Here is an 11,832-nt window from a genome sequence, read left to right as displayed (position 1 = left end):
CGTCCCATTCATTTAGTCATTCTTAAATGTACAAGTACAGTGACAAAATCTATATTAACTTTTGAGTGATCACTGCAGTTGGAATAACGAACGGTGAGATCAATCGCGATTAATTGTGTCAGATTGAGTGGGATTAATCGCATCCAATAAACAGATTGGTTGTCTATGGCAATCAATGGCAAAGCATGGCAAATTGGTTTAGTGTAACACAACAAGGGTTAAAAAAATGGATGTGCATGAAAGGGTTAAAATAAAATTCCCATTGTTAAATGTAGCAATTATCTTAATAAAAATAAGTGATTGAGTGACACAAATGAAACAGTGATTTTATTTATTTCAGTAAAAACGTATCTTTTTTATAATGTATTTTGGATAAAATGATACGTAAAAATATTATTTCATTTTTTTGATTCATAATAATAATAATATGATTTATGTTATTGTTTTCCAATGTTCCGAGTCCAATTTTTCTTCCCCGAATTGTTTTTGGTTTCAAAGCACGCCGGCTAAACTGTTATGCCCAGAACAATCCAAGCGTAAATACCCTGAAATTGCTAAATAAGCCGACTCAGCGCAATATTTATCTCCTCATAATCGACAATCAAAGCTACCGACACGACGCTTTTAAATTCCCAGCTAATATAGCCCACTGAAAATGGATCAATCTCTCAAGAACGGCGCGGAAAAAAACCCCAAATGAATTTGTCTTGCGAGAGCGCCCTTGCGTTCGTTGCCAAGCGACGAGCACACACGGAATGCATTAGCATCCGTGTCTCCACAACAACAACAACAAGCGTAATACTCCCAATAATCTCATGCATTTATTCATTTACACAACCAACTCATTGGCCAGAACACAGACCTAAAAAAAAAAAAATATGCAAAGCAAAGAAGCTTGTCTGACTCTTGCAACATTAGCGTTAGCTTCATTTATCGCCGGTTGTCCTAGCAGCGCTAACGACAGCTTGAAGGTAAATCCCGGTCGCGGCGGTGTTAATATTCCGCACCAAGCAAAGCCATTCATCATGTTTGCCAATGTCTAATCGCAACGTTACTTGCACCGCCTTCCAGTTTCACGGCTGTCTGCCGGATTTATAATATGGGAGAGTACGTTAGCGCCTCACCAAAAAAATAAAATAAAAATGCTGTTAACTCATCGGTAGAGGCGAGTAGAAATGACAGAAATTACATTAAACAAAAAAACTGATAAAAATGCTCCCCCAAAAAACACAGAACGCAAATTTTTAGTTTCTGTCATTGTAGCTCACCCATTGGCTGCCATTGATGGCACAAAAACAAAAAGGGAGAAATGGTAATACTGCAAAAAACACAACCTTGTCAAAAATTTAAAAAAATATTGCAGAAAATACTCCCATCCCCCCAAAAAAGCAACACAAAACCCCAAAAACATCATTTGATTCCAGTCATTTAACGGAACCCATTGGCTGTTATTGGTGGCACAAAAAACACAGAAAACTGGTGAAAATATATTAAATCTGCAAAATACAAAAAATCTCCATAAAGTTTGCCAAAGATAGAAAAAATACGAGTACAAAAAACTCCTGAAAAAAAATAGGCAAAAGTGTAAAATACTACAGGAAAAAAAAATGCAAAAAACAGAAAATCTGGATTTTTTTCCCTCAATAAAAAACATTGCAATGGCTGCTAATGAGTTTAACAAATACCAATAAAGGCTGTTATTGGTGGCCAAAAAACACAGAAAACTGGCGAAAATATATCAAATCTGCAAAATACACAAAATCTCCATAAAGTTAGCCAATGATACAAAAATACAAGTAAAAAAAAAGAAAAATAATTGGCTAAAGTGCAAAATACTATGGAAAAAAATGCAAAAACCCAAAAAATCTGGATTTTTTTTCCTCAATAAAAAACATTGCAATGGCTGCTATTTAGTTTAACAAATACCTATAGAGGCTGTTATTGGTGGCACAAAAACACAGAAAACCTGTGAAAATATATCAAATCTGCAAAATACACAAAATCTCCATAAAGTTAGCCAATAATACAAAAAATACAAGTTAAAAAAATGGAAAAAAAAATGCAAAAGTACAAAATACTATGGGGAAAAAAATGCAAAAAACAAAAAATCTGGATTTTTTTCCTCAATAAAAACATTGTAATGGCTGCTATTGAGTTTAACGAATACCAATAAAGGCTGTTATTGGTGGCCAAAAAACACAGAAAACTGGCGAAAATATATCAAATCTGCAAAATACACAAAATCTCCATAAAGTTAGCCAATGATACAAAAAATACAAGTAAAAAAAAGAAAAAAATTGCAAAAGTGCAAAATACTACGGGGAAAAAAATGCAAAAACCAAAAAAATCTGGATTTTTTTTCCTCAATAAAAAACATTGCAATGGCTGCTATTGAGTTTAACGAATACCAATAAAGGCTGAGAAACATGAAAAAGAGAAAAGACAGCCGCTGTTTTGTCTTCCCGGACTTGCCGACTCAGGCTATTGTCAATTAGCGGCGAGCGACCGCTCCTTCTCCTCCGCCGCCGCCGCCGCGTACGGGCGTCAAACAAAGTGTTTGAGAGACTTGAGCGAGGAGCGACAAATCCAATAAGGCGAATGGAGCTGTTATTAGATTTGCTTGCCCGCGCTTTTTATTAAACTTCACTTGCAGTCAGTGTAAGACGCGCACGCATACGCACGCATACGCACATGCGACGTATTCATGGAACGAGCTATTCTGTTAATTTCACACTTCTAGCCAAATTTCCAGCAGAGGGCAGCCATCCCTGCTGCATTTTCTCTTTATTTTAGGGCAATCCCGTGTCACTTCCTGTTCATCGGTCACTTCCTGTTGCTTTTGGGCCATTTCCTAAACACTTCATGTTGATTTTTAGTCACTTTGTGCTGATTTTTAGGCACTTGCTGTACACTTTGGGGTAGTCTGGGGTCACATTCTGTACAATTTGGATGATTTCGGGGCGTTCCCTGTTTGTTGGTCTTTTTTGTTGATTTGGCGGGATTTCTGGGGGTCAGTTCCATGTTGATTGGTCACTTCCTATTGATTCTTGGGCATTTGTTAATCACTCCATGTTTATTTTGGGTCACTTGCTCTTGTTTTTGGATCACTTAAGGTTCAATTTGGGGCTTTCTGTACATTTTTGTGTCACTTCCTGTTGATTTTGTGTCACTTCCTGTTGATTCTGGTTCACTTGTTTGTTTTTTGGTCAGGTGTTGATTTTTTTTTCCTTTTCTCGGTCACCTACTGTTCATTTTTTGAACATTTCCCCTTTAATTACTCCTGTCGGGACCAAAAACCCGAACGCTCGCCGGCACCGTTTGACGTCACCAATATTGCTTCATCAGGCCGCGGGAACTCCGGCGCCTCCTTTTAGCAAGCTCGTCCTGCCGTATCCTAGCAACGGAGAAGAGCTCACTCACTCACTCTGGCAAAGTTTCACTTAGGAATAACAGATGAGCATCGTAGAACGCCGCGAGGAGGATCGATATCAGCGATACATTCATCTCCAATTGCCACCACGCAACTTTGTCTTTTTTCCACTTTCCTTTCAGCGTGCGTTGCTGAGTTTTCAACATCTTATTTTCCCCCCCGTCATCCACCGGAGAGCTCGTAGACGTACGTGTTGGTTTCACCGCCTCGCTGTGTTCAATCACGAAGAGCGGGTCAGCAAACACCGCTGAAAAATGCGCTCTCCCTCCCGAACAAGATTGGTCTTTCTCCCCCATTACGCCGGGGGTTCTTTTCTTCAATTGTGCTACACAAATACGAGCAAGAGCACAGGAATGCCAATTCCAAATAACTCCTTTTAATTTGGGTAAATTCCAACTGGTTCTGGGGCAAATTTCTGTCCATATTGATTGTGGGACATTTACATTTTGGGTCACTTCCTGTTGATTTTGAGGAACCTTGGCGTGCGTTCCTGTTGATCTTGTGTCACTTTATGTTCATTTCAAGGCATTTGGATGGATAACTTTATTTGTCTCGTATTCGGGAAATTTCATTGTGACAGTAGCAAGAAAAGGCATAGTTATAAGTTAGACAGTACAGTCGCAAAGGCCGCAGAACAACAAAGCAAAAGCACAAAGTACAAAGCAAATCAAAGTCAATGGGATCATTAAGAATCACCAAATCAAATTATTAAGACAGGAAAGCAGCAAAAACACAAAACGAGCAAGAGTGGACGGAGCTACCGCCACCGGCTTCCACTTGAACGTTGCCATTTTGGTTGCGGTAGCAAAAACGGATACAGACGCAAAAGACGTAAAGTTGGACAAAAACTGGAACCACACACAGCAAGTCTTCCACAAGATGGGGAACTTCTGCAGACTGGGACCGAGGTAGACTTTCTGGGTGTCTTGTTTTCTGACCTCTGCGACCTTTGACCCTATCACCAAAAAATGTAATGGCCTGGTCCGGTTCATATTACAAGCGTATTCCGCACATTCAATAATAGTTCCTTTCGGCGCTCAGGATTTCCTTAGTGACCTTTGACCTCACTATCCTCTACTTGAATCAGCTCTTCCGTTTCATATTACAAACATCTTCTTGCGTGTTTGATAAGAAGCCCTTTAGTCGCTCACCATTTCCTTCCAAGACCACTGTCAGCTTTGACCTCACTCTCGTCTAAATTAATCAACTCTTCCGTTTTATATTACAAATACATCCTGCACGTTTGATAAGAATCCCTCTAGTCTCTCACAAGCTCTGTTTCTGACCACTGTGACCTTTGACCTCCTGAATGAATCACCTCTTCCATTTCGTAATACTGTGGTACCTCGACATACGATCTTAATCCGTTCCGGGACTGAGATCGTATGTCGAGCTTTTCGTAACTCGAGCGAACGTTTCCCATTGAAATGAACTAAAAACAAATTAATTCGTTCCAACCCTCTGAAAAAACACCAAAAACAGGATATCGGATTGGAAAAAAATGTTTTATTTCTTCTAATTCGCCATCTATTAACAAAGTAACACATAACTAGTGGTTTAATAGCAATAAAATGTGTTTAATAGAAGTAAAATTAGACGGATTTCGCGGAGGGGAGAGACAACGACACACACGGAGGCGGAGGTGGGGGCGGTTTGGGGGACTTTATCCACGGCAACAACGCACTCGTAAACGAACAAACAAATTTAAATAAACTTGGATAAATATATACAGACACACTCAAACATACGTTTAATGTAACTTTACACAAAACTGAATTCTAGTTTTGTCTTTTGTTACCTTCGTTTTCCGGGTTAGCGGTTTGCCACGCCTCCACCCTCATGTTCGCTATCGATGGACTGTTTGCTGTTGTATTCCCTTCAAAATATTCCGAAAATGATGCACACAAATGTCCTCACAATAGGATAACGCACGACCACTTGCCAACGAGAAGTAGTCTTGAATGAGCGATCGCGGGAGCTAACAGGCTAAGGAAGGAATAACAACCTACCCACGTATTGATTGTGGGTAATGAAGTTTTATTCTGCGAAAGGGTGCCATTGCCTATGGGTGTTGTGTGCATGAGTATACTTCATTACCCAGAAAGCCCTCTTTTTGCCCGCGCATGCGCGTTGTGCGTTCCCTGGTTGAAACTCGTCTGAATAAATCGTTCAGTGCTCGTAGATATCTGTTATACACGAAAGAGATGCGGCAAAAAAGACAGTGCGCTACAGTGATAAACAGCCTCTCATGTCATGGCCACCAGGCTTGGTCGCATCTCGAAATTTTGATCGTATCTAGGGCGAATTTTCATCGTAGCTCGAGCATGTCGTAGGTAGAGCTGACCGTAGGTCGAGGTACCAATGTACACCCTTATCCTGTAAATTTGATGATAATTTTTTGAGTTATGGCAAAATTCCTTTTCACCCCACGTTGACCTTTGACCTGATCAGCGCCATTTTTCTCGCCTCTCCCCTTTCACATGACAAACACATCATGCACATTTGATAACAATGCTTATAGTGTCTTAAGAGTTATTTAGATTAGATAACTTTAATCATCCCATATTGAAATGTCATTTATGGTAAAGTCCTTTTTTAACCTTTGACCTCATCACCCCATTAATGAATGATCTCATCCGTTTCATTTTATAAACAAAACAGGCAGGTATGATGATAATGTCTTTGGTCTTTTGTGAGTTGGGGCAAAGTTACTTCTCTGCCGCCTTTCCCGAGAGGAGCGACTTGGACTTTTCTGGTTTTACGAACGAGCGCTCGCTTGTGCCAATCTCTTCGCAGTGCTGAGCATCGGAGAAGGAGGATTCTGGGAAGGCAGCGTCAAGGGGAGGACGGGCTGGTTTCCGGCCGACTGCGTGGAAGAAGTTCAGATCAGGCAGCTAGACCCTCGTCTCGGTAAGACCACTGTACTGCTTTGCTATCGAACTCGTATAATAGCTAGCGTTGTTTTAGAAAATAATAATAATAATTCCGCTCCCCACGATGAATCGACCAGTAAATGAATTGACAATTTGTTCAAATTTAAGCCTCCTTAAAAGCCTTTTTTAAAACTATTGTATTTAATTGGTTAAGTGCAGGAAAATTGTACTTCACTTTAATGTTAATTGTTTTTGTCGGAGTTGGTGAATGAATATTTGCTTGGGAAAAAAGGGCATTTTTCTGATGTTAGCTTAAAACAATTCGTTTATGGTTGAAATTTGGTCATTTAGGGCAGTAACAAACTTTGTTCAACAATTGGTGACTTTGTTCCTAAAAGTTTGAACTGTTGGACAAAATTGGTGAATGTTAAGTTTTAAAAAATTGTTACTTTTTGGTCCATGTCAGATTAAAAATATATATACGTATATACAATATTATGTTAGAAATCACAAACTTTGACCAAAAAACAATATAGATAAAAAATTATCTATATTATTTTTGGGGTCAAAAGTTTGTGAATTTAGGTTAAAAACAAGCTTCTAAACTGGGTGAGTGTTTTACTGTGGTGAATATTTGCTTAAAAATGTTCAAAAAATGGCCAAAAATTGTGAATACAGTCTTCCCTCGATTATCGCGACATCACTTATCGCCAATTCACTCATTTGCGATTTTTTTTCTGCTATTAATTTTTTTTTAAAATTTTAAAGTTCATAAAAATGTGAAAATCCTCGGCGAAACTCATAAGCGGCATTTTTGCTTAACAATTGGTCAATGTAAAAAAAAAAAAGGTTATTTCATATCTTTACCAGCTTCCCCAATTCAAATGGACGTTTCATTTCAATTTCGTTTCTCGGGGTGACATTGACGTCTATCGCCGTCTATAAGTGCTGCAGGCAGCTTTTTCATTGTCATTCATCAGAGCCGACTCGAATGACTCACAGCTCGGGCCGGCCGGGCCGCGCAGGGCTATTTTTAGCGCGGCCATTAAGAATTTTAGAAATGTGTCGGCGCGCCCTCGGAATACTTAAACGTTTGTCCGCAGAAGCCGGGAAGCACCCGCCCTAAAAGCGCCCGTGATGTTGTGCACGGGGCTGGGGGGAATCTGTCTTTTTTTCTGAAAATAAGCGCCAAAGAAAAATATCCCATCCGCCCAAAAGAGTTACAAGCCTTTTGATTCCAGAAGAAGAGCCTCGGAAAAATAATAGCGCCGCCGAGTCATCGCCACTTTGCACTCAACCACAATGCAATTTTGTTTTTCGCTTGTGAGTAGTCGATATTGCGAGCGCCGGCCGGAGGCAAATGGGGTCTTCAACTCCTTGGCTGTCCTTGAGAGTGCCAGAAAAATCAAAGGATGCAAAGGAAATGTATTAAAAAATAAACCAATTCAGGAAAATATTTTGGAGGACAATAGAAAATATGTTCATCCTTTTAATTTTTTTTAAATGTATTTATTTATCTATTTTAGTTTTTTTTTAAAGAATATTTTAGTATTTTCATTTTTTATATTCTGTCATGTTTCATTGTTTTATTATTTTATTTCAATATGTATTTCATTAGGGATGAACTCAGTGGCAGCAATTAACAGTGTGAAAAAAAGATGGAAATTTTATTAAAAATGTTCAAATTTGAATATTTTTGGGGAAAATAGAAAAGGTGAGGAGGAAGTTCTTAGTTTTTCGAATTGTTTATTAAAGTATTCCCCTTTTAATTTTTAAAAGGGGGTGCTGGAGCCTACCCCAGCCAATTATGGGCCTGAAACGGTGGGCATCCAATCACAGGGCGTAATGAGACAAACAAACTCATCACTCATAGCTAGGAACACTTTAGGGCAAGGGTGTCAGACTCGGGTTGGTTCGCAGGCCGCTTTAACGTCAACTCGATTTCCATTTTAGATATAATATTTAGATTTTTTTTTATATAAATGGATTAAATGAACTGGATTAAAGGCCCTGAATATTCCGTTTTTTATAGATGTAAAACAATGTTTATTTTAGCTTTTTTTTATATTTTTTTAAATTTTACAAAATGATTTTTGAACTAAAAACGCTGAAAAAATTGATTAAAAATGACAATTATTGATTTAAAAGGGGGAAAATCAGAAAATTTAATATACATCTATACTCTTCATTTTAATTTGATCCTAAAACCGAAAGTTGGCACTCATGATTTACTTTCTCGGGCCGCACAAAATGATGCGGCGGGCCAGATTTGGCCGCCGGGCCGCCACTTTGACACCTGTGGTTTAGGGTACATTTAGCCTAGCATTGGGATGTGGGAGAAAAGTGGAGTACCCAGATAAAACCCAAGTAAGCCAGCCCACATGAGAACATGTAAACGCCACACAAGAAGGTCGGAATCCGGGATCGAGTGAGCGCTAACTGATTTTTTTTTTGTCCTGATTGGAAAGACGACAACCACATTTGGTGCGTGGCATCGTGTTAACGTGGCATTTGAAGTGTGAAGGGCGAATGGCGGACCTGACGGGACCCAAACGCACGCCAGGAGAGGTGAAGGAAATGGCTGCCAGTCGCCAGCCTTTTTCAGGCTTCATTGAACACGTTGACGATGAAAAGCCTTTTACTTTAAGTCCTTTGATGGGGCCAAGATTCGTGCAGGACTTCATTTAAGGTCACATTTTTTGCTCCGGGGCGAAAAGTACCTGTTAGCACTTGAAAATGAAGTGAAAGGAATGTAAATGATGAAAGCGAGGTCAGAAAGGCTGAAGTGGCATTTAGCTCGTTGACGGCTAAATGACGTCCGATCCGTTCCGAGCGTGATGGTTGGCGGCAAGGGAAGGCAGGGAGGGAGTAAATAGCAGATGCTCTGACATTAATAAAAGCATCTTTTGAAGTAATAAGCTAGTTATTGCTTCATTTGAATGTCAGTGCTTTGACTTGGATGGGAATGTCGCCCCTACCAACATGGCTGCCTTGATGCCATCTTGTTTTTCTTGCCATGCATTTCAATGAATTTATCTCTAGCGTCCAATCCGTTTAAAGCAGGGGTGTCAGACTCGGGTTGGTTCACGGGACGCGTTAACATCAACTCGATTTCATGTGGGCCGGACCATTTTAGATATAATATTTAGATATTTTTTAAATAAATGGTTTAAAAGAACTGGATTAAAAGCCTTGAATATTCCGTTTTTTATAGATCTAAAACAATGTTTATTTTAGCTTTTTTTATATATTTTTTTAAATTTTACAAAATGATTTTTGAACTAAAAACACAGAAAAAATGGATTAAAAAAATACAATTATTGATTTAAAAGGGGGAAAATCAGGAAATTTAATATACATCTATACTCTTCATTTTAATTGGATCCTAAAACAGAAAGTCGGCACTCATGATTTACTTTCCCGGGCCACACAAAATGATGCGGCGGGCCAGATTTGGCCCCCGGGCCGCCACTTTGACACGTGTAAAGTGAGGGGGCGGTGTTCGTACATTTGAGACTTAAGGAATTATGTTACAATCAAGTGAGTTAAAAATAATAATAATAATAATAAATACACATATTTGTACAATATTGGCCAACAGAATCGAAAATGCGAGCCCAAAAAAATGGCTACTTGGGAACAAGTGGCCTCTTGTTGTCAGTGCCTTTGGACTGAATTATTCAAGTCTTGGGCAAACAGCGAGGTATTTTCGGGCCATGACGACACACTAGCGGTAACCGGTAGCTCTCCCAAGGCTCTTGCAGACATCCCGGCAAAATCGGCGCGAGCCACGGGGAAAGCGTCGTCGATAAGAAGCGCTTATTTGCCAGAGGCTGAAAAAATCTGACACACTTTCGACTACTCCAGAAGGGAAAATGCGGAGAAGGAAAAGATGGGGTCCGGGGACCGTAGACCGTCCCGCCACAGTGTCCCAGCTGCCGGTTTTAAGTCCGGTGGTGGGACGCAACAAGGAAGGAGGTGGAGGGTGTATGTCCAAGTATCTAATCACCGAGGATAATATTTTCAAGTCCTCTGATAATCAAGCACACAGAACAGTTTACTATTGCAAAAATTGAGCATTTTTTAATTCATTCTTCTACCATTTTATGGTCAAATTCAGGAGACAATCCCTTTTTAACACACTCGACACCACATCATAATCATGAGTCCAATAAGAAAGATATCTGATAATCAAACACACAACCGTTTAGTGTTGTAAATATTGAACATTTTCAACATTTATGACTATCTGCCCTCAACCTTTTTATCATCAGATCAGGGAGAAAAATCATTTTTAACACACCCGACCTCACCTAATAATCCCTGAGAATAATCACCCAATAATCAAGTACACCCAACAGTTTACTCTTGCAAATATTGAACATTTTCAACATTTACGACTTTCTGCCCTCGAGCATTTTATCGGAAAATCCTTCTTAACACACTGACACTACATCATCATCACTGGGGATAATCTTTCACCGACTTCTGGTCGTTAATGGCTTTGCTGGAAAGGGATGTCCAATTTTCCAGCGGGGTCCGACAGCCCGAATGTCGGTAGCGCGCTGGGGGCGCCGATTCACCGAGTTTAGGAGGTTAACATTCCTGGCGTGAGATGAAGGGGGCGGGGATTTACAAAGTCTATGAGGCTTACTCGATAAGTGTGAGCGTTTATGGGCGACTCTTATCTGTTGGCGGCGAGACCGTGGAGGTTAATTCCCTTTCGAGCGGGGTCGACCGAGCGCAAGGACGGAAAGGACGTCCGTCCGGCCCGAGAATCCCTCGTAATGGGCCGGGCTAAGCGACAAATAGTGCATGTGAAATCGTTTTTTGCTGATCGACAAGTCACTGCGCCAATCTAATTTTTTTCATCAGGATTTTCTTTACAGGAATTTTGGGTCACCAAATTTTTGCCACTGAATTTATCTTAACCAAGATGCTATTGGAGCTGATTTTTTTTGGGGGGGGGAGTGTTGTTTTTTTTTGCACAGAATTTTTTTGCAACTGTTTTTTTGGTGGTTGAATTATTTGTGGCGGAAGTAAAAAAAATTGTAGCTGAATTTTAGCGACTGAAATTTTTTGGCTAGAATTTTTCTTCAGCTATTGTAACCTTAGACTTTTTTGCATGTAATATATTTTTGTTTTATTTTTTTTATTTTTTGGCAATTGAGTTTTACCCTCTGATTTTTTTACGGGCAAAGTTGGGCAGGCCCCCAAATAGATTGCGCCCTAAGCATTTGCCCGCATTGCCATAGCAAAATCTGACCCTGATTTAAGCTTACTATACAAAATGATTTTTTTTTTTTTTTTTTTGTAGAGTCTAGAGAAGACCGCACGAAAAGACTGTTCAGACACTACACTGTGGGATCCTATGACAACTTTACGTCATACAGGTATGTTTTGACTCCATTTTCTTTCAAAATGTGGTTGATGCTCATTTCCAAAATTGGAGTTTGTCATAGATTAGACTGCCATCTAAAGGTGTCCTGCTTCCATTGCACTAATGAGATATTTTGGGACAATATTTAA

The 11,832-nt window shown here is 39.6% G+C and overlaps 1 protein-coding gene across 18 annotated transcripts in view; it reads left to right on the top strand.

Moving 5' to 3' along the window:
* Positions 1-11,832, top strand: part of shank3a (SH3 and multiple ankyrin repeat domains 3a) — an 80,354-nt gene that overhangs the window by 50,688 nt on the left and 17,834 nt on the right. For all 18 annotated transcript variants that reach the window (XR_013299530.1, XM_077595746.1, XM_077595745.1 and 15 more), the window contains 2 exons: positions 6,227-6,340; positions 11,621-11,696. Coding sequence is in view for 17 of the 18 variants with exons in the window: in XM_077595746.1 (XP_077451872.1) it covers positions 6,227-6,340; positions 11,621-11,696 (190 nt within the window). In the remaining variant the exon portion in view is untranslated. The remainder of the gene's footprint in view (positions 1-6,226; positions 6,341-11,620; positions 11,697-11,832) is intronic.

The sequence above is a fragment of the Stigmatopora argus genome, chromosome 3 (genome assembly GCF_051989625.1).
Source record: "Stigmatopora argus isolate UIUO_Sarg chromosome 3, RoL_Sarg_1.0, whole genome shotgun sequence".
In the NCBI taxonomy this organism is placed as follows: domain Eukaryota; kingdom Metazoa; phylum Chordata; class Actinopteri; order Syngnathiformes; family Syngnathidae; genus Stigmatopora; species Stigmatopora argus.
The sequence above is the reverse complement of the archived record's forward strand: the minus strand, read 5'-3'. Positions and strand labels throughout refer to the sequence as shown.